Below are 24,040 nucleotides of genomic sequence, written 5' to 3'. Positions count from 1 at the left end.
CAAGAATATTAATTAACTTAACTTCAAATACTAATAAAACTAATTTAATTTCTATTAATTAATTAGTTTATAAAAATAAGGAGTACAAAATATATAAAATAAGTCACAATTTATTTATAATAGGAGTTACTTAAATTAAAGTGTACAATTCTTTCTTATTTTTTCAATTATTAAAATTATACAAAATATTCAATTATAATAAAATTACTTAAGAATCTTATTTGATTTAAAATGAAATTATCTCTGAATCTATTTAATTATTTCTAATAAAATAATTTCTAAAATTATAAAGTTTAAACTTAATAAGAAAAAATCACAATTTATTCATATTTAGATTTTCAAAAATGCGTGATGTTATATTCTATCCACCTTACAAAAATTTTCGCCCTCGAAAATTGATATAAGATGGAGAAAAAGTTTATATTCACATCCCCTTTTGAACATTTTAAGGGAATCCAGAAAATCATATCACAAGAATATAGAAGAAAATATACTAGGTAATGCAAGAGTTGATAAAATAACTTAACACAAGATAAATTTTAAAATCCAAAATCATATACGCACAATATCTGTTCAGAACTCTTGACAAAGCATGATCACCTCCCCTCATCACCTCAAAACTCTGCGACTCCTTATAACCTCGTACACTTACTGGATTCACTTTCTGGGCACATAAATCACGTTCCTAAGAACTATCGTATAAGTAATACGAAACTTGAGGAGAGAAGGACAAACGGCACAAATGGTATTTACAAGAAATCGGGAGAATACTTAGGTTCGTAGTTGGACAAGGAAGGTATTTCGCAAGGATTTGTAAGAATACGTGAGATTATCAACAAACAAGGATGTATATAAGCAATGAAATGTATCATAACGAGAGTTAATTCGAAAGCTTAAGAAGGAATTTTGAATCAAAGAGTTTTGGTATGAACATTATTAGGAAAAATAGTACAACAATTTAAAACAACTTCATCTTGAAAATAGAGAGAATTAGTTTATCCTTTCAAAAGAAAATATATAAATCCAACATTTTTCAAAAGAACTAAACTAAGTATAAATAATATGTTATACCGATTTAATTTCAAATCAAAACAAACCATGTGAGGTTTGTAAATTAAAGGTTATTAGGTGTTAAAGGGAAAATATTTTCTCTTAAAATCTTGGAGGATACTTAAGTACATAATTAGGTAAGGATAGCCATACGATTATAGTAAAGTTGGAAGAAAAATCAGGTTCTATTCAAAGAATAAATTCTGATATAAATTTTTTTATAAATCAATAAAAGATAAGTGATATATCACAAATAAACAAGATTAAACTATATAAAGAAGTTTCAGAGTTTATGTAAGAAAGTCTAGGCTAAATTAAAAACAATCCCATCAAAATTTAAGCAAGGGTTGTGGATACATTCAAGTAAGAGAAGATTTGAATTTGAAATTTTTCTCGAAGAGAATCTAAAACAAATACTCAAGAAGGAAATTACAAGAAATGGTATGTTGCACCGAAATAAATCCGAGTTTAGAACAAGGAGCATAGAATTTGTAAGGTAAAGATAAATGTTTCAAAAGATTCAAACAACAACCAGATACAGAGTCAAGCAAGGACATGCACGAATGATAATGCAAGGTTGGCAAGAAAGAGACAAAAAACTTGAAATTCCAATACAATTGATAAAGAAAGAGATAACAACAAGCACGAATAAGGATCATACGTCGATACGGAACTAATATTTAGAACTTAGTTTCTAACATTCCCAAAAGCTCGTGATGAAGGATTACAAGTGTTCATAACACGCAGCGGAAGTAATAAAGTAATCATATTGATCTGTTTTGTGCTTAAAACTTTATTGAAATAAGATGGGTTATATGCCAATACCTAAGTACCCTAGTGAATAAAACTTTCTCCTTCGATAGTACGAAGGTATATGTGTATCCACACCGAGACTGATCCTTGTTGTCAACTCCTTGACCAATGGATTTAACTGAGAATTTTTTTGCAACTCCTTGTACCAGCAATTCTTCACTAAGAATTGGAATATTTGTGTATGTGGAGGTAACAGAAAAACTTGTATTATCCTTCTTTTATCATATACACATATATATCGTATGAGATTGGTGACTGATTTGTGAATCAAATTACAACTTAATTTGAAATAGAATCAGTTATGATCTTATCCATATTTAAAACTCATCATAGAATAAATAATTAATTATTTAATATTCTCAATTACCATATTATTATATTCATGGTGCTAGCAAAGAATATAATAATATTCCATTTGAATTAATATAATTATTTATTTGATCTAATCAAAATAATAATTAAATGATTATTTACCAAGGATTAGAACACTCGTTAGTGTGTGACCCCATAGGTTTAATACTAAGCGGGTAGTAAATTAGTCATACTAAATTTACTAATCAAGGTTGGCATCTAGCAACGCTCCTTGACGACCCGATAGTATGAAGTAATAATATTTTTTACTAAGAACCCAAAATGAACAAAAAATACAACTCCTTCCATCTTTTCAGCTCTTGACTAACTTTTAGAGTACGGTTTGATTGTCAAACTCTAACTTGTTACCATTATTATAATGAATTATGAATGACTTAAGAAACTCATTTTTTAATTCATTCAAACCCCTTGGTCAAGGCATTGTTTATTTCATTCATTATAATCGTAGAGCTCAAACTTATTACCATAGTTGATAGATTCTATTTTGACTAATCATTAATTCTACAAGTATTTAAATCATACCCAATGTCCATTCAACTAACACCATAGGGTGTTAGGTGTCTGGAATCAAAGTATAACATATACATTGTCAATTACTATGATAGTCGCAGGTTAAAGGAAAATTCTAATATTATGTTCATCATAAGAATATCCTATTGACAAATACACAGTAACTATAACCATTAGGAATTCTTAAAGTGAGTCAGTTCAATGGTTATATCTCTATATATACCATTTATATATATAATTTAATAAATAAGATCTATTAATCATCATCCATATATATATATATATATATATATTAATCTATCCGAATCACTAATGTCCCATTTTTAGTGATTCTACGATTAAGAACAATTTAAATTAAAAGTACTAAAAAAAAACGTATATCTCATTATTACGATCCCTATCGTAATTATTCGTTTCTAATTTTAATTAAGGACACTATATAAATTATAAAAGTTTATTCTTATAAAAAGAAATAATAATAATAATAATAATTCATGATAGTATTTTGTTGGACATACATACTTATCTCAAACACGTGATTCGCATTACCAGTCACTTCTATTTTGTCTACGATAACCCATTAGTGTTCTCATGTACATAAGTCATTAGTATTAAGTTGGCCAAACTTAATATCATGAGGTATGCAATGGTAAACTAATAACGTTAATCAACAGACAGTCATGCATATAAAACATAAAATCTTGTTATCAGAACAAGTCAAAAAACATGACAAACACTCAGAGTATGCAATGAAGCATAGTCAGTCCACTCCCAAGGCTCTACAGGAATGACTGCTCTGATACCATAATGTAACACCCTCACTACCAGAATGTCACGTTTCCAGCTGCGCCACTCTGATAGCAAGAAGTATTACAACTACTTTATATACTTAATATTAAAATAGGAGCCTTTGACTCAACACCGTATCACTGATTTCTTTGAAAACCGAAAATAAATACTTTATCTTAAAAAAACAAACAGGCATATATTCATATACAAGACTCCTTACATAATAGCTCATAATGTAATATACATATAAAACATACAACTCCTATCCCTCTTACAAAATTATAATAACAAAGACGAGGGAAGGAAAATTATATAACTAATACAACATCATATAAACCAAAACACGGTAAAACTCTTCATAATGCTCCTTCATCCGATTCCTGAAAATGTAAAGCTGTAGGGGGTGAGAACCTAACCACACGGTCTCACCACGGAGTTTCAGAATTGTCAAAAAAAGATATTTAATAAGAAAACTATTTTCAAACTCAGTGATTATCATTGTCTTATGAATCTTTTAATAACCAACAGCTAATCACTCAAAACCTTTTCAAAGAAACAATATTTAATTTTTCAGAAATCCAAAACCTTTCTTTTCTTATAAGAAAATCTTAATCAGTTTCCTAGACGGTATGAATAACCAACCTGTTCTAAGCATAGGTTCATTAAGTCTATGCTGAACCAGCTTGATTTTCCATACTTTACTAATATCTCAATTAGAAACCAATCAAATCAGAAACCAATCACGGCCTTCATCCCATCACATAACCAATCAACACAATCATCATCTCATCATTAATATTCAATCTCAAAAGTACCACATCAAAAACAAACACAGGCAAAACAGACAAGGAAAACACAGGTATAGATAACAGTTACAGCAAATAGATCAGATAGCAGTTAATAACAGTTTAGCAATTAGGCAAACCAAAACAAATTCAAACCCAAACAAAACATACAAATGCATATGATGCATGCCTGTCCTATGACTGATGATATCATCTGTCGGTTATATAGCCAACCCGACACGTCCTGGTAGCTAAGCATTGACTGAAACACCCATGCGGAGCAAGTGGGTTTGAGCTACAACCCCCTTACTACTACCCCTTAACCCAGAGCCAGTGGAATAACCACTACTGCGGCTACTACCCAGGCGAGTGTTTAAAAGCTCAACCTGGAGCGAGTGAAATAACCACTACTACCGCTACTTCCCAGGCGTCACAAACATACATTTATTCAGTTTAAATCAAGCATCATCACTATCAAATCTCATACATTAACCTGGAGCAAGCGGGACGAACCACCATACTTGCTACTACCCAGGTATCACAATCAGAATCACATTCAATATCATTTTGTCACTACAATTCATTTGTTTCTAAATAAAGCAAAACTCAAAACATAACCCTTTTCAAATTATAAAATCCTTTTAAAAAAATCCAAAGCGTTCTAACAAGCACTTCAAACAAAATCTCCAATTTTATAAAAAAATGGGCAGCATCTCCTCTAAAACTTGGATTCTGCCACCCTTTTCGGGTCCCAACCAAACCATTTCTCAAACTCCTTTCAACTAAATTCCAAAATCAGACCAATTTCAATATCTCAAACCATTTTCAATTTAAATTCATTTTTTTTCAATAAATCAAGTTCATTTTCAATATTAAAATCCTTTCCAACTCTCAATTCTTTTCCAACAAAGTCAACCAACATTTTCTCAATCTCCTTCAGATGGTTTCAAACTAATTCTAACATCAAGTCATTTTTCAATTCTCAAATCGTCCTTAATAAAACATACGAATCAGATTTTTAAATCAATCTTTCATCCACAATCACAATGCCAACGGGAACAAGGTACGACGGTGATGAAGGCTCGACGAAGGTAGTGAGGTGCGATGGTGCAGGTCAGCATCTTCTCTTCGCGTCTCACCCTCAGCGAACGGCAATGGCGATGCACAAACAATAGAAGTATTATATAATTGAATCTTTCCATGTAGTTGTGAAGACTTTCCCGATCTCCTTGCTTGATCCCTAATAGGCTTGGGGTGTGTTTGGCTTTGTCCTTCTGGATGGAGAATCTGCCAAGAAATTTTTTGGCTAAGTCGTCGAAACTTGTGATGGATCTAGGAGGCAAACTGTTGAACCACTTAATTGCTGTCTTTGTTGGAGTAGTCGGGAAGGTTTTGCATCGAATAACGTTTGAGGCGTCAGTGAGATACATTCTGCTTCTAAAATTGCTGAGGTGAAGGCTTGGATCGGAGGTGCCATCGTAAGGGGTCATGTCAAGAGCCTTAAAATCCTTTGGAACTTTAGCTTTCATGATCTCTTTGGTGAAGGGATCTTGATCCTTGTGGGATTTGTCATCGTGACCAGACTGAATGGCTTTGGTTTTAAGGTCGGCTTCGAGTTTTAGGAGCTTGTCTTCTAACTCTCGGTGTCGCCTGGCTTCTCTTCAGAGGTTTCTTCCGGCTTCGCGCTGGTGTTCGGCCTCCTGTTCGAGCTGCTTGAGACGATTCTGCTGTTCTTGGAGGGCTTCTAAGATTTCTGTATTTGGAGAATGCTTGTCTACGTTTGGTTGAGGTGTATCCTTTGATGTGATGTCCGCATTTTTATGCGGTGTTCTGTTTTTTAAATCGGAGTTGTGGTCGTTGTCAATGTTGTCTGCCATGATGATGGAATGACTTCCAGGTTCCCCGGCAACGGCGCCAATGTTCCGAGGGTTACCTGAAACTGTAGTTCGATCTCGGTCGAGATCTGCGATGGTGGTCAGAGCTGTCGTGTCCGACTTGTTGAGCTTGGTGATGCTGCTGATCCTTCGTCACCGGAGGGTGGTGGTACCTGCAAGAGACTCCGATGTTTAAGTTAGCACGTGCTTTAGGCAGGTTTTTAGTGGAATCAGAGTATGAGTTATACTTGGGTGCTCCAGTGTATTTATAATAGTCGGGAGTGACCTTTAAGATAAGTTAGTTATCTTATCTTATCTTTGAGTGAAGTCATCTTATCTTTAGGGGAACCGCCTTTATCTTTCTAGGCTTTGGCTGTCTTTAGATTTGGGCTGTGTCCCTTGGTTTGGGCCTGCTTGGGCCTCTTATGTCGATTTGGCCGATCTCTTTACAAAAGAGGTCGAGGGACCTGACCTGAAGAGGTCGGTCGGCTTGTCTTCAATCCGCTCGGGTCGCATAGCTCGACCGAGGGTATGAACAGATAGGTTTATATAGTTCTTTGCATTGAATAAATGTTCATACCCCTTTTCTTGTCCTTCTTGGTTTAGCATGAGGATATCCTATTGTGTAAGTGTAGGGAGGTTGATAAACTCCATTCTTTAGGGTTTATCTTGTGTTGAATTTAGAGGATTTTATCAAAATTTTCCACATTTATTCACTAAAATAGTATGGTTTTGTAAATTCCCCTTTAATTGTGCTTAAGAGTGAAAACATGCTTTTTAGGTCTTAAAATAGCTAAATTTAATTCACCTTGATTCCATTAGATGCCTTGATATGTTTGTTAAGTAATTTCAGGTTTAGGAGGCAAAGATTGGATTGAGGGAATGAAGAAAAAGCATATAGAAATGGAGAACTCATAAAGAAATGAAGGAATCGCAAAGCTGTCAATCCTGACCTCTTCGCACTTAATCGATCATAACTCGAGCTACAAAGGTTCAAATGAGGCGGTTCTAGTTGCGTTGGAAAGCTAACATCTGGGGCTTCAAAATGATATAAAATTTGACATAGTTGTCTGGCGTTTAGAGATGCGTACGCGTGGGAAGCTGCACGTGACTCACTAAAGGCAACTCGTGGCCAGCGATTTCTTAAGCATTTTGGGCCCAATCCAACTCATTTCTGATGCTATTAAATCCAAGGATTGAAGGGGGATAGGAGAGGTAGTTTTAGAATTAGTTAGAGTTGAGTTTTATCATGCTTTAGGTTAGGTTTCTAGAGAGAGAAGCTCTCTCTTCTCTCTAGAATTAGGATTAGGGTTATGTTAATCTCTTCTTAGATCTAGGCTTTAAGTCTTCTTCTCATCTACTTCTCCTTCTTAGTTTCTTGTTGCTTCATCTTGTTCTTCTATTCATTTATTATAATCTCCTTTGTTTCTATACTTTGTTGTTGATACACTCTTGTTCCTTTTATTTTCTTTTAATGCAATTTGAGATAATTCATGTTAATTGTGCTTTCTTTGATTGTTATTCACTACAAAAAAAAGGGTTAAATGGCGGTTTTTTAAGGTAATTACGGCGATTACAACCGCCATTATTGCCGAAAATGGCGCCTCCAAGAAACGCCGAAATTCTGGGCGCCATTCTGGTTATTACGGCGGTTTTCTGAAAACCGCCGTAATAACCAGTGGATAATACGGCGGTTTTTTGGCGGTTAAAATGGCAGTTTTGTTGTTGTTTAAAATGGCGATTTGTAACCGCCGTTTTTACCTGGGTTTAATGGCATCTCCTCGTTTAAAATGGCGGTTTGTAACCGCCGTTTTTACCTGGGTTTAATGGCATCCTTCTCGTTAAAAATGGCGTTTATAACCGCCGTTTTTACCTGTATTTAATGGCATCCTTTTCGTTTAAAATAGCATTTCTAAACGCCATTTTACTAAGGTTTAATGGCATCCTTTTTGTTTAAAATGGCATTTTTTAACTGCCGTTTTTACCGGATAAAAATGCAGTTTTTACTATTATTTTTATCTTACTAAATAAATAATTTTTTTATTAAAATTCCACAATAACAAAATCATAATATATAGACAAAATATTATATAACTCAAAGTATTAAACATAATATATGATTTTTTAGTATTACAAATAAAAAATAATAACTCCTATACAAAGTATCAAACTAAGAAATATTGTTAATTCTATTACATTGGGTGTTTTCCTAGAGATGCTCAACAAATTTGCTACAGATCATTCCAACATTTTCATTGTTCATGTCCGTGTAAATAAATATTACCTGCAAAAGAAAATTGAATGTTAGAAATAAATAGTTGCTCAAATAAATAGCAAACTACCAGCATTTTGAAGAATTAAAAACTAAACCAACAGTCTCACAAGAGGGACTAGATATTAAAAAATTTATTCATTAAATGAGTTAATTAAAAAATATATTTATTAAATATATATATATATATATATATATATATATATATATATATATATATATATATATATTCTAAAGGTAAGAAAATTATTCTTGTATGCACATTTTGATTTTTTTAGTCAACTCATCATCATCCTCAAGATTTCTATCTAGGCCTCCATTTGCATCTCGTCTCCTTTTTGCAGAATCAGCACTGCCTTACTCTGGAAGAAGCCTCACCCTTAGCTAGATGCTTCCCAGCACCATGAAGGCTCAAAGTATCATGACGATGTTTCTTGACCTGATTTTAACATTAAAAGTACATAAATAGAGGACATATTTAATGGTTAAATAGGGCAAGAAAATATTTGTAACAGTGAAGAGAGGAGAAATAAAACAAGTTATCTCAGTGGCATGCCAACTGGCTTAAGGATCCATGATAGACTTCTAATATATGTGATGATGAGACCTTCTGCCCAGTTAGCTTAACCAGTTCAACCTAAAAAGAGGCAATCAAACGAACTGAGAAATAGTGAACTAAGGTCTCTATCTCAAATATTGGAAGTTTGAAACTAACATAATTCCTTAAATTGGAAGGATGAAAACAGTAAATTTTATATAAAGAAGATGCTTTCAAACCAATTGCTTTGCAATCTCAATGACATCTTTCTCAATAAAACTTGTGTTCTTCAAACAATTATCACATGTTTTCTGACATGTTGAAGAATCAAACTTCTCCCCAAAATGAGCAAGCTGCAGAAAACACCTACAATCAATGTCATTTTCATAATAACTGACCTGAGACAGTTGAAGGAAAACATATTGTATAATCAACAATAAAAAAATTATATACAGCTAGATATCAACAGTGAAAATACCAACAAAATGGGGAGATCTGGATATCAATTATTACTTATTTCAAATAACTTGCCACTAATATAAATTCTGAATGATCTTCCAATTCCATACAATTTACTATTCAATTATCTGATACTAACATAATCACTGTAGCTATTAAATTATGATTCTACTCAAGCAAATCAATGCAATAAATAGTATCTGAGAAGCATATTTTACCCAGTGGTGCATAGCAAATCATGTGGACAATATCACTACATCAAATTAAGAGATAAAATGATGAAATAAATGTGAATAATATAACTAGTAGATCAAATAAAGAAAATTACTTAAATTAAAAAGCCAGTTTGCTAAAAATTAAACATAATGAAATTAATAAAAGAACTATGTATTATATTGGCACCTAGCCTATTTCTTTCTAATCCAATGAGGAATGCAGCTTCAGCCAATGCACCAAAAAGGGTTCCATTTCTTGCATCATCATTCGTAACAGCATATTCACTAACAAACACATGCATTTAAAGCCAATAAACAAAGTTGATCTTTCATTTATCAAATTCAAATATATAAATAAAGAATCCATAAATAATAATTCCACTAAAGAAATTAAAAGTAAGCAATATAATCAAACCTTTGGACCCGATCCTGATGTCTTGTCAAATACTCAGTATTTGGAAAACATGTCCATAGAATTATTTGGATATATCTAACAAATTTAAAAAACAATCACTAAATATGGCAAGCTAAAAAAGAATAAAGTGTAGTAGTTATAAATTCAAGTGAAACTAAAAATATAGTAGGATGAAATTGACCTATCTAATTAATAAATTGACAAATTAGAGAAAGCAAGTTGATGGCACTTACAAATAAAGTAGCGTTGAAACATTGACCTCCAAAGGAATGGCATAACCAGATATCGTTTTCAAAGTCATACATATCTAACATAAGGCCTCGAAGCTCGAACACCATTCTATAGTATTATTTAAGGCAATATAAAATGGATTACCAAAAAGATAATGATGCATTAGATTCTCTTCAATATTGAAATTTCTCTCTCTCTCTCTCTCTCTCTCGCGCGCGCGCGCGCACACACACACACACACACACACACACACACACACACACACACACACACACACACACACATATATATATATAAGTGTAACCAGAGGATGCACGTGCATAGCACATAGGATCAAAGAAGCAGAGTTTTTACCATTGAGTTGATGGGTAACGTTGTAATCCTGGTTGGTGGCTGATATAATAGAAGATCCCGTCTGCAACTTTGTGTCGGACACAGCATATGAATTATGTGTCGTCAGCCACGAGTATTTGTTGAACGCCAAACCTTTCACCTACCAATTCAAAAAGGACAGAATGCAGTATCGTTGAGATTGAGCTCATGTACCAAAAGGGGTTAGAGAATACATATCTGGATCCTTCCATGGACCCTTATCAGAATGCATGCAGCCTCCATGATCAGCACAGGTACAAGTACCTCCTAAAAACTCTGGCAACTCACTATCAATGCAAAAGTAATGGATAAGAACAATGTGGAGTGTAAAAACTAAAAAGGGATTAAAAGTAATAATGAGTTATATGGCTCACCTAGCATCAATCACTTCTAGCAATTTGCTTTGATACTTGTTGCCAAGTACTTGTAAATGTAGAATTAATTTCAGTTTAAATCCTACTTTCCTTGAGAAAACTAAAGAGGATTAATTAGCATACAATCTTTGTTCTCACATGGATCTTAGATGTGGTCTTTGGGTCAAGGAAGATCTTAAAAAGTGTGTATTAATATTAACTAATATTGGCAAGAAGTTCTTAAAAAGTGTGTATTGAGGAGTTACCAATTGATTTTTATCAAGAAACAATTTCCAAATATAAACTTTAAGATACTCATTAGCAAAATCTAACAGTTAATTATGCAAAAGAATGACAGGAGTGCAGAACACCTTTACATCTGCTTAAGAAGGCCTCCAATTTCTTATGTCTCTCTCAGTTGTCTTAAACTGACCCTGCAAGTGGAAGGAGGGTCCCCAAATATATACAAAATCATTCACCTGTTGTTCAATGCACCCTCAGTTTTCACCTGAGAAGAACATCATAATTATAACAACAACATATCATGCAATACCTTGCAGGAAAAAAAAACTAATTCTGAAACATACCCCAAGCTTCAGGTATCGCATGCCATTAATGATACTGAGGCTTTCACTTCTTGCTGCACTGGTGTCAATTCAACGGGTATTAAGTTCCATGAAAAAACGCTCAGTAACAAAACTAAATCTAAAACAGAAAGACAGGAAAAACCATTAACTCTAACATGACATTTCACAGTCTAGACACAAGGCAAAGTGCACACTAATGGTTTAACTCCTCATTATTAACCTGACATACGGACATCTAATGGTGATTAATGTATAGCTCCAGAAAAGAAAACCCTCAAACATTAAATCTAAGAGACACATGCAGAAAAATTAGTAACCATGAAAAATTACAAAGCTTTATATTTCAGGGTTAAAACATGAAAGTTACATCTGAAATGGAGAACTGACATTTAAGTTCTTTCTAATTAGTCAATAATCATTTTTAAAAAATAAAATAAAATAAAACACACACACACACAACTCACAAAGGTCCTTTTCTTTAGTCCCTGCCTGCTGGAACTAAGCAGACAAATGATCGAAGGTAGTGAAAGAATAATACAAATCCAAATACAAAATGAAGGAGAATATGAAAGACCTAGTTAGAAGTATACCCTCAAAAGAAAGTAGGAAAGTAAACTCATAAGCATCCAAAATCATTTTTCTGAGAAGATGAGCTAGCTCTAGGATGAGAACTAGAACATGCACCATCAGATGGGGATTCAAGTCTCAACAGAATATCTAAATGTACCAGTAACCTTATTGCTTTTATCAGAATATCTAAATGGGGATTCAAGTTCTATATTGGCTAAGTTGCTACCCTTCAGGAACAAGAGCAGCCACCTGTGAATGTAAAGACAGAAAATTTAGTAGACATATACCCAAATAAGATGGAGGAAGTAAAAAGAAAGACATCAGAGGAACATTAAATTCACTCATTCTTTCACACTGTCAAGTCAGACTAGTAAGTCAGTGAAAGATTTATAAGTACAAATTTCAAAATCTAAAATTTGGCCCTAGGTATGAGCTCAAAAGAGAATCCATTGGTGAACAGTTTCCAATTTTCTCCATCACAAATCTTTCCTCACTTATAACCAACGCATAAATGATATATAATACAAGTAGCAGCATATATCTTTGAACATGAATAAAAACAGAATCAATCAAAAAATTTCTAGTGCTGATGAATCTTTTTATAAGAAGGCTATTTTGAGTTATTACCATAACTAAGTATAACTAAATGATAATATTGGCTAAAATCACATTCTATTGATGAAAATTTTCTAGTTCTTATACTGATTTGGAAAATGCTATAATAGATAAGGACCTATGGCTTAGAAACAATTCATCTCAATTATATCAACAAAGCAAAGGAGAATGATTGATGACCCAGGCACAAGAAATACATAAAGCATAAGCTCCTCAAAGAAAATATTAGACTCAAAGACAATAACACAAACACCTTATGGACAAGAAATTGCATGAAACATGTTTAAACTCAACTGATGAGAAAGATTACTAGAGAAATCATTTCAAAAACAGTCAAGTAATGCCATTGTTCTTTTAGATAATTCCTCTATGGCTTAGAAACAATTCATCTCAATCATATGGACATATTATATGGATAATGGTTCTGAGTGTCCGTACAATCCAGAGCTTTCCTCTTCACCAAATCAAAGCGTCAATGCTCGGCCATAGCGGATGTGGACTGTGGAGAAGTACACTCGCCACTACTACTCCACTACGATTCAAAATCCAGCGCTGGCCTGGATGAGATGAAAAATGAGTTTGTTTGGAATGTTGATCTCAAGAGTGAAGAGGAACAGTTTCCTATTTTTTATTCTAGTCACAATTAGGTGCAAATGCTTGCCAAAAACCTAGGGTTCCTATTTCAATTGCAATAATAGTAACTCAATCATAATCATAATCATAATCACATCAATAGCAATAAAAAACAGCAGTTACAAGTTTACAATAAGATATAAACCAGATTCAACCGCACATCTTCTTATTCTTGATGTTGCTGTTGATCTTGCTACGCAAACAGTGGAACCACTCGCAATGAATCCTTGCATACGACCTAAAAGAGGCAAGCCGACCTTACTGATCCAGAACGAAAAGGAGGCGCTGAGATTTTGGCAGAGAAGACACAGGGGACGACAAGGAGAGGAAGCTGGAGGGGCCGTCACCGGAGGAGATCGCCGCTAGAGAAGCTGTCGCGGGAGGAGATGTCATCAGAAAAGATCGTCGTTAGAGGAGATCGTCAAAGAACGCAAGAGGGAGAGGTGACTGCAGTAGCGCCGTACACGAGCTTCAACTTTCAACCAACTGAAGTACTGAACTAAGTGTTTCTGAAAGGGATTTCCAATTTGTCATTTTATATACAAGTGTTAACGAGGGTTCAAAACCGCCATAATGACTAAAACTGTCACCAAATTCAAATTTATTATCGGCAGCTACCCAAATTGCCATAATATCCAAATATTACGGCGGTTTTAAAGAACCGCCGGTTTTAAAGAACCGCCATAATATAAATGCCATTTTAAACTTATTTTTTTGTAGTGATTGTTGATTGCTTGTATTAGGTAGTGTTAGATTTTATATTTCTTTGCAATTTTATCTTGCTTTCCTTTTATGCCTTTCAAGTTTTTGACAAAATGCTTGGAAGGATGTTAGAGTAGATTTTTGTGTTCTTGGCTTGGGATGGTAACTTAGGTGAACTTGAGTTACTAATGTCCAAGTGATTGATAATTGATAGCCATTGACTCTAGCTTTCACTAAGTCAATTAGTGAGTGGCTAGGACTTATGGACTTGGATTGATAAAGCTCATTTGACTTTCCTTCACTTGTTAGAGGATGACTTAATGTGATTAATCCTTGCAATTATTATATTGTGGTCAGTAATAAGGATAGAGATCCTTAACCATCAACCCTTGCCAAGACCTTTATACCACTTGAATTTCGTTCACTTTCTTACAATTTACATTTCTTGTTTCTTATTCAAAACCCCAAAATATACAACACATAACCAATAATCGAGCACACTACCCTGCAATTTCTTGAGAGACGACCCAAGATTTTAATACCTCGGTTTATTTTTATTAGGGGTTTGTACTTGTGACAAACAAATGTTTGATTGCGGAATTATTTGTTGGTTTAGAATTATACTTACGACGAGATTTTATTGAGAAATTCTTTACCGACTGACAATTTACGTTCATCAAATTCACAGGCTGGCTCTGTATATAATTAATACATTGAGCCTTTAAATCACCTCTCTTTATTAACCTGAAGCACATGAGATCAAATAGGCAAACAATATTATGAAGACATTATAGTGAAATTAAGGAGATAAGGGAGCCAGTTAAGTGAGGACAGACTACAGACTTTCAACACACCTATTCTTGAATGCAAGAACATCGAGGATCTCAGGGTTAAAAAACAGGCGAGAGGCATAAAGGCTATTTTGAACATTGACCTCATTGAGATAGAAATTAGGCTTAAAGAGTTGTGCCACCAAGATAATAGGCTGACCATCATCTTTATCAAATAAGCCAAGGGCTTTGTCCACCAAGTCACCAAAGAGGGTGCACTTCATGATGTTTCCCTAATTTTTTAAGTGGAACAAAATATAAGAACAAACAATGTAAACAAAGCCCACCCAAACGATAAATCAATAGTAAATCACAAAATCAAAAAAAGAATTGAAAATAAATAGGAAACAGACTCTAAATCTTCCAAGTATAGTTTAATGAATTTACTCTCCTCTCCTGATTTTGTAACCAATGGTGTAACATCCTCTCTTCCTACGACATGACCCATACAGTCTACAAAAGAGTACACAAAGCAACCCAAAGAGCAAAGAGATTCATAAAGATACATACAAATTTAACCAAATAAGTAACCAACATTATACAATAACATTAAAAGAATGAACAAAATAACTAACCAGTTACTTGATTTACCCAGCAAATGGTTCTTGTTCACACCAACCATTGCCTCAATCTTCTCATATGAGATAAACTGAAAAGGATTAAATAAAAAACTGCCCCTGGGAAGAAAACTGATAGAGGTCTTGGTATAAAAGCTTAGTTTATACTTGTGGCTAGTTATTCGCACAGATTGTCCTACTACTTAAACAATAAAATTTTTCATTGCATAAAGTTCATGCTCACAAATCAAGGTCCTAAATACCGCCATATTTGACTTCGGAATGGAGCAGTGTATATAATCACCCTAGGCCAAAAAGAAGCAAATAGAATAAACCACAATGGACAAAAAAAAATCCAAAGTGAATCTAATTAGAAAAGTTTAGGGTTTGGTAACTGACCTTTTCATCTTGAAGCACCAACTCCATGCTATAAATCTCTCTTGGGTTCCACTTGCTAGGAAACTCGTAGAGGCGCACAATCCCGACCTTCAGATTCCAAGCCAGCTTTGTTGGGTTGATATCTGCAACAGCATCCACTTTTTGATTCAGGGCACCAACAGGATTTATGAGAGCCATAGCAAAACACAGGAAGGCAGAGCTCTATCAAGTATATAAAAGTCATTTTATTGTAAAAGCTATGGAATTTGAATCGGACACATATTCACAAATCTAATTTGAATAGAATATATAGACGATACGAAGAACACTGTTCGGAACCCAAACCCTAAACACCACTCTATCAAAAAGAAAGAAAAGAGCGCCAGATTTGAAACTTAGAGCCAATTTAAAAGATTTAATCATGCTATACCTCAGATTTTCATCTCTGGATCCGTGGCTCACCGTCATCTGCCAATCAGAAGGTAGCATTTCTCTTATCACCTAATCAAGAAGTCGCATTATGCTAATGCACCTCATCTCGGGATTGCCGAAGCCTAACACCGTAGAGAAAAGTCGCATTACGCTAATGTCCCTCGTCGACATCTCGTCTCCCCATTTTCCCCAATACCAACGGCGGGTGCAGTGCTTCAACCAAAGGGTATATATATATATAAGTATGATATACAAAAAGAGGACTAGTCACAGCCTGCGGAATTTAGGCCGGCTAATCGAACTGAAATACAATAGAGTTTCAAAATTTAAAACAGCAACAACCTATCTCTCAAATTTTTCAAAAATAAAGCCTCTAAGGCAACAATGTTAAATATACAAAATATGAGAGAATACTACAACAAAAATAAAGCAGAAAAAAAATAAAGGAGAAACCATACTCCGCTTTGTCACCATGTCCACAAACTCACCAAGGTGGATTTGCGACCTGCGTCTGAAAAACAACAACAACATATGGTATGAGAACCGGAGGTTTTCAGTATGGTAACAGTGCCCAATATATAAAATATAAGGTTCCGGGACGCCAAAGACAATCCTAGAACTTCACATCACAGATATTTAAGCTTAACAAAATAAATAATTTAAACTAATCACCATAAACATGATTATCTAAACTTAGGAGATTTCTATCTAATACTAATCACACTGCTGTATCCCATAGCCTTCGCCAACCTAACCTTCGTGCGATCCCATCGCCACCGCCTCCCAATCCTCCATAATTCCACTAAAACACATTTAATCCAAACAAGTAAAGCACAATTAATATTCATATATAACAGGTAAGCCAATTAGCATTTAGACATATTATTCAAATAGGCATAACTCAAGTAATCAAAATAGACAAGCAGGTAAAAGATGCATATGATGAATGTATATCCTATTTGGCTCGTGATATCACTTGTCGGTTCAAAATGCCAACCCGACACATCTTGGTGATGTTGTCTTTCTTCTATAACCAGGGATATAGTGCCCTGCTCACTCTTACTTTATCTTGCTCCCGGCGAGTTATAGTGCCCGGCTCACTCTTTCGGGTTATAGTGCTCGAGTTCACTCTCGCGGCAGAAAGGTTATGTGAGCGGGAGACTGCCACAGCCCTCACATCTCAACGTAGCTGGGAGACTGCCTCGATCCTTATGCTGGCACCGCTACCTCAAACAAGCGAGAAACTGCCACAGCCCTTGCCCGAGGCCCATAGTGACTTGCCAAGACAATGCATGTCATGTGAGTGGGAGACTGCCACAGCCCTCACTTTTGAACGTAGGCGGGAGACTGCCACAGTCCCTACGACGGAGAACAATGCATGTCACAATCACATAATCCATCTCAGAGGTCACTACTCATAGCACACTTCCGTTCATACTCATTCCATTAACCATAATCATTCATTTCAAGTTCCAATCTCATCATCCATCATCAATATTTCAATTTCATCATCAATCCGGCTCCCTACTAGTTCAGAGGATAAATCCACGCAACTGACATACCAAGCCTAAGTCACCGTCTTCTAAAACTCGTATATAAATCCATTAAATCTCAAACATAAACCCATCTATACTAATCCTAGGCCTAATTACTAACCACAAGTCTTAAGAAGAAGTTAAAGGAGTTTTGAAAGCTAGAGAGTCCTTAAAAGTGAAGAAAAACACAATTTCAGCAAAACAAGAGTCACGCGTATGCGTGGGTGAATTTTTACTTGCTCGTGTACGCATGCACCTTGCTCGCATACGTGAGATACCAAACCCGAAAGGGTTGGTCGCGTCATGTGCACTCGTGCAGGTGTCGCGTACGCATGCTGTATCAAACTCAGAAAAATTAAATGCTGCAGAATTTCAATTTTAAACTTTAAACGCTCATAACTTACTCTACAAAACTTCGTTTTCTCCAAGCTTTATATCATTTTAAAGCTTTTGAAATAATCTTTAATTTAAGATAAAAAAAATAATCAATTTTAAAAACTAAGACTCAAGTTATGATCTGCCAAAGTTCACCAAAAATCAAGTTTTACACAAAACGTCAAAGTTCTCTAATTTACAAATTCCATAACCAAAACATACCCAAACATCATAAAACATTACCACACACTACACTTTCTCATTCTATTACACTTCAATTAACTCAACACCCATTTCACTTACTCTTTCCACCATAATTCAACAAAATCCACAATTCATAAATCAATATCTCAACCTTAACAATTTTCACACAACACAACTCTTGATTAACCTCATTCACCACCATTCAATATTAACACCAACCACAATATTCAAAACCCAATATCATCATCAATATTAATCGCCATCTATCAAAATCATATTCAACATCAATATTCATCATATATTTATCATATTTCATACATCACACATTCCAACACTCCATGTCATCCTCTTCATCATCAAACATAATTTCACATATAATTAATCATGCACAACCATCATTCAATCCTATCTTAAGATCAACTAGCCTAAGTGTCCATAAACATTACATATTACATAAAAGAAACCGAAACCATACCTTGACTGATTCCCAAAATGCACCAAACACCAAAACGAAGCCACCAAGCTCGATCCAAAAGCCTCAAACCAACTCCAACAAACATCAAAACTCAATCTAACATCATACAACATACCAATATCAAACCTAAAATTCACAAAAACAACTAAACATAAGGGTTTAATGAGACCTTACCTTACCCAATGAGATTAGGGGCAAAATCCAACAATATTCCAATGCTAGATCACCCATAAACAAATAAAATCACAAAATCTACTCAAAAATCAAACATAAAAATGTGAAATTACTTAGGGCAAAAAACTGGAGTAGGAGACACGAGTTCTTACTAGCAAAGCTTAGTTAGAAATGACGGGTTCGATGAGAACAACGCGTGGTCGCAAACGACTCGTCAATCGGAGTTCTGTAGTTCAAGTTATGACCAAACGAAGAAAAAGATGAATAGTAAAATCTCAATCTCTCTTCCTCTCTTCATTTCAGCGCCCCCTTCTTTGTTTTAGGGTAAAATAAGCTGAATGAGAACAACTTAAATCCGGTCCAACCCGTTAGCGTTTTAAGCCCGTTTAGCCCACCTTAGGCCAAAACCTTTAAGATTAGCGCCCGGTTTTTCGATTCTAAATTATTTTTGTCCTTTCAAAACAATAAATTAAACTTTCAAAATCTTATTTTTCTCAATATAAGATACCGGTCAGACTAGAGCCGGTACTGCTGGCTTAAGTGGCTGTACGCGTTTTTACAAAAAATTTTCATAAAAGATACATTTTTTCACTCAGAAAAATCTATTGAATTCAAATTTCACCTTTATATTTTAAAATTAAGACGTATAATTTTTTTGAACCGATTCTGGGCAGTTAAAATTATTATTTTATTAAAACGGTTATTCTAATTCTTACAGTATGATTATTATATTTTTTCATATTATTTTGTGAGTTTAACATTTTGTTAAGGTTATTGTTAAATTAATGGTTAAATTTGCTTAATGAAGTATGTTATTAGGAGTTGTTGTGTTAATTTAATGAAAGTAAAAATTAAATTTGTCATGTCTCTTGTTAGTTTGGTTGAATTAAGAATTAGGTTTTAATTAATTAGAATAATGCATTTTACCTATACTTTTAAATTAATTTTCGAATTAGTTTTAGCTTGTGAATTTAATAAGTAATTCTTTTTATTAGGATGATGCTATTTTCTCCGAGTTCAGTTGAAGTTTCCTTCTTTTGTTGTCTCTGCAGTAATATTCCAAGTTAGTTTTCTATCTCTGAATATAATGAATTGTTTAAATTTTATGTTGGACTTACTTTTCCTAGGATAGAGTTTTAGGACGGAAGTGGGAGAAGGTTGAGTAGTGACGCCTTCTCGAAAACCTTTTTTGCTAGAAAATTGTGGAGTTTAAGGGGTTGCGCATTAGAACGGTTAGGATTTGATGTTTTATTGAATGCTTGTATGTTATTGATTTATGCCTGCAGTTGTTTCCTATATGAAAACTGTTATATTAGTTTGATGGATGTCGCTGAATTAAGGAAAAGTTCTGCCGAGATATTATTTAAATTGTTTAAAACGTGTTTGGTTTGTCAGAAAATGATAACTATATTCGGTGGGAGATTCTAATTATAGGGGACACTCTGCTAAAATTTGTAAAAAATTTAATAATTTCTGTTGTTCGTTGAATTCTAGGGTGTGTATTTCGATATGATTCCAAGTCATCAGCTATGGATGTATGAGAGGGATAACGATGGCTAGGGGGTTAAAATCTGAATTTTTTTAGGGGGTTGACGCGTTTATTGCACATGTTTTCTGCATGAAACCGTTTATGTCTGAAGGAGTTTCTAGGTGTCAGTGTCAAAAGTGTCGGCTGACTAAGTGGTTAGGACCTGCAGACATAATGCTTCACCTCTACCATAAACGAGTTCAAGAATGGGTATTGGATGTGGATGAAACACAGAGAAATTGACAAGTAGGGAATTAACATGTTTGCTTCTAATTTGAATAGGTCCGGTTGTCAATCAACAAGGGTTCGGGTGGTGAGAGACCTCAACAGGGATGGAATAATTTGGGAGGCTAACCAAGAGAGATACAATGAGATGGTGTGTGATTCAATAGGTGTTAGAAAATTGGAAGAGGCAAAAGAAGAGCCTAACCTGGAAGCGAAGAGATTTTATCATCTGTTAAAAGTTATTGCGAAACCTTTGTATGAGGGGTCCGTTCGTTAGGAGTTGTCTGCATGTATTAGAATGATGAGTATTAAGTCGAAGTCAAATCATACCCAAGAGTCTTTTGATAAGTGGGCCACTCTTTGCAACGAACTGGTACCTATAGGGTCATGGTAACATGTCATCTTAAGCAAATTTTAGGGTTCTTTTTTTTATTTTTTTTAAGTTTTAATTAAATTTCTTATGTTTTCTAATAAAATTTAATAATTAATCAAATATTTGGAGTTGTGATAGTATTTTTATGTTTTCAAGAGTTTTAGGCTTAAAAAGTAGTAAAAATAAACCCTTTATCACAAAGAAAGCACAAAGAAAATAGAAGCATGGCCCAAGAAGCATAGCGTAAAGAACAAACGCGTACCCAAAGGGAGGAAAACTTGAGCCCAAAACACATATGCCCGGCGTACATGTCCACCAGGCCTGATCTCTTCACACTCCAACGGTTATAACTTGAACTATAGAGGTCCAATTGCGTTAGAAAGCTAACTTTTAGAGCTTCATAATGATATGCATATGTCTATAGTGGACATTTAGTTTCAGCCATGTACCACCATCATCTTTGGGACACGAAAAAACAGCACCCCAGACAACTCAAAATGCAAGCCCGGCGTATTCCAACTCTCAGGATGCAACAATTAAGACCCAAGCTTAATTATCCAAATTATCAAAATCCTCAATCACATTTAGAAGAGAGTTGAAGATCTAGAAGATTAGTTATTAATTCTCTCTAGAAGCATAAGAGATTTGGTTGTTAGGATTTGATTTGAATTATCGTTTTTAAATTTGAATTAAAGTTAATAGCTTATCTTCCTCTCCAGAAGATAAGTAGTTATTTTATCTCTCCTAAAGATAAGATTAGTTTAGTTTTGAATTTGAATTCTAGAACTTAGGCTATAAATAAGTGACCGTAGCTCACAAGAGGGGCAATCGGGAGGAGGATCTTAGCATCCAAATTCAATTCTCGTCAGCATATCTTCATCGTGTTTTTCTTTTATTTTTCATGGGTAACTAATTCTTGGTCAAAGTTAGGAGCTCTGTATATGTTTTCTATGGATGATTAATCAAAGTTTATTTCATTTTGAAGTCTTGCATTGATCTATTTTATGATTGAGTTATTCGTTCTTCATTCGAATTAGTGGTATTAAAAGATATTCAAATCTCTTTTTGAATTCTTTTATTATAATTGAAAAATTTGATATTTGAATTATAGCTTGAAAACTCTCTCACATGACTATTTGAACTCGGCTAGGAATAATGGTTTAATTAATGTGCGACATAGACATGATTTTTAATCACTCTAATTTTGAATAAGTGATATATAATTTGGATTAGAACAACTTTTGAAATCATGTTTTCTTTTAAGATTTAACTGGACAAAATTAGCTTAAATACGTGACGTAATTCGACCTAAAGACTACTTTTAAATCCTATTTGAATCTAAACTCAGTTTTTGTACTTAATATCTTAATTAATTAAAGTGATGTCTAATTAATGCTTGAAAAACTGAGGAGCCAAGGAATTGTAAATCAGTTACTAAAGGTTTTGTCGTGAAAGATCTTTGCAAATTTCAAGATAAATAAACAAGATTGGTTTTCCTAAGAGCATAAGCATCTCCAAAGCCCTTGACTCTCCACTGTCTTTCTCAATTCAAATTTCAAGTCTCTGTCTGCAAGCATCCAAGATTCTAAGATTCCTCATCAATCCAGGTTATTTTAATCTAATTATGATTTTAATATGATAATTGCTTGTTCAATCCTTTAATCTTCATGAGAACGATATCCACTCACTGTGGTATTAGTTGTGCGATCCGGTGCACTTGCTAGTATATGTGAGCTTCGATTTTTGCTCATCAGGTCATCTGGCATCCCCCAAAACCACTACAAAGCAAAGAAGCTAGTTTTGAAATTGGGTCTAAATGTGGTGAAAATTGATTGTTATTTGAATAGTTGCATGTTGTACTACAAGAAGGATACAAACCTTAATGAATGCAAATTTTGTAGATCACCGAGATTCTAAGTTGAGAGGAAACAGATTGGTAAATGTCAGTTAAAGAGAATTCCACTTAAACAGATATACTACATGCCCTTAATCCATAGGTTGAAATGATTGTATGAATCGATGAGTCCAGCCCCTCACATGACCTAGCATAGTAGCAACAAGAGAGATGATGGAATCATGAAGCATCTGTCACACGGAAAAGCTTGGAAGTATTTTGATTGGATCCATCCTACATTTGCAAGCAAGCCCAGGAACGTTAGACTAGCTTTGTGTTCTGACATATTTGCACCGAATTCTAATTTCAGTAACGCGTACTCTTGTTGACCCGTAGTCATGAAACCTTATAACCTGAGTCTCAAAATGTGCATGAATGACCCATACATGTTCCTAACTTGCATCATACCTGATTCCAGCAATCTAAAGGCCAAAATAGATGTCTCTTTGCAGTCCTTGGTGGACGAGTTACAAGAGTTGTGGATACATGGTGTATAAACGTATGATATCTCGACAAAGAGAAACTTCCAACTACGGGTTGTGTTAATGTGAACCATTAATGACTTTCCTGCATACGACATGTTGTTGGGTTGGTTTACTCAGGGTTGAATGACATGTCCCATTTGTATGGAGGATACATAAGCATTTTGGTTGACAAATGGCGGTAAGAATTTGTGTTTTGATTGTCTTCTAAGATTTCTCGACATGGATCATCCGTTTTGGCGCAATAAGGACTCGTTCAAAAAGAATAAAACTGAACAAGAAGAGGCACCTGTGAAGTTGTATGGTAGGCAAGTTTGCAGCATGTCAAAAGAATTCTATGGATCATCGATATCGGGACAGGTCTGAGACCTCCAAGATATAGCAGGGAGCATAATTGGACTAAACGGAGTATGTTTTGGGAGT

At 34.5% G+C, this 24,040-nt stretch overlaps 2 protein-coding genes across 30 annotated transcripts in view; one reads left to right on the top strand and one right to left on the bottom strand.

Moving 5' to 3' along the window:
* LOC107620262 overlaps positions 1 to 9,356 on the top strand; it is a 14,573-nt gene extending 5,217 nt beyond the window's left edge. The window contains exons 3-4 of the mRNA XM_016322451.2: positions 8,409 to 8,420; positions 8,730 to 9,356. Of these exons, the coding sequence (XP_016177937.2) occupies positions 8,409 to 8,420; positions 8,730 to 8,853 (136 nt within the window). The 3' untranslated portion in view covers positions 8,854 to 9,356. The remainder of the gene's footprint in view (positions 1 to 8,408; positions 8,421 to 8,729) is intronic.
* LOC107623590 (ATP-dependent DNA helicase Q-like 4A) lies at positions 8,218 to 13,987 on the bottom strand. Of its 29 annotated transcripts, none has more exons than XR_002354995.1 (10): positions 13,614 to 13,984; positions 13,259 to 13,377; positions 11,636 to 12,454; positions 10,678 to 11,556; positions 10,326 to 10,431; positions 10,093 to 10,167; positions 9,681 to 9,962; positions 9,243 to 9,356; positions 8,728 to 9,102; positions 8,218 to 8,477 (listed from the first exon to the last, which is right to left on the bottom strand). XR_002354995.1 is itself a non-coding variant. In XM_021112932.1 (9 exons), the coding sequence occupies exons 5-9, from the start codon at positions 10,391 to 10,393 to the stop codon at positions 8,812 to 8,814; spliced, it is 444 nt and encodes a 147-aa protein (XP_020968591.1). In that variant the 5' UTR covers positions 10,394 to 10,431; positions 10,678 to 11,556; positions 11,636 to 12,454; positions 13,259 to 13,377; positions 13,614 to 13,986; the 3' UTR covers positions 8,807 to 8,811. The 29 variants fall into 29 exon arrangements, 1 of the variants encoding a protein (XP_020968591.1); XR_002354997.1 differs by having other exon boundaries at positions 9,865 to 9,962; positions 13,614 to 13,983; XR_002355009.1 differs by having other exon boundaries at positions 8,728 to 8,904; positions 9,243 to 9,962; positions 13,614 to 13,986.

Source organism: Arachis ipaensis, chromosome B10 (genome assembly GCF_000816755.2).
Source record: "Arachis ipaensis cultivar K30076 chromosome B10, Araip1.1, whole genome shotgun sequence".
Taxonomy (NCBI): Eukaryota; Viridiplantae; Streptophyta; class Magnoliopsida; order Fabales; family Fabaceae; genus Arachis; species Arachis ipaensis.
The sequence above is the reverse complement of the archived record's forward strand: the minus strand, read 5'-3'. Positions and strand labels throughout refer to the sequence as shown.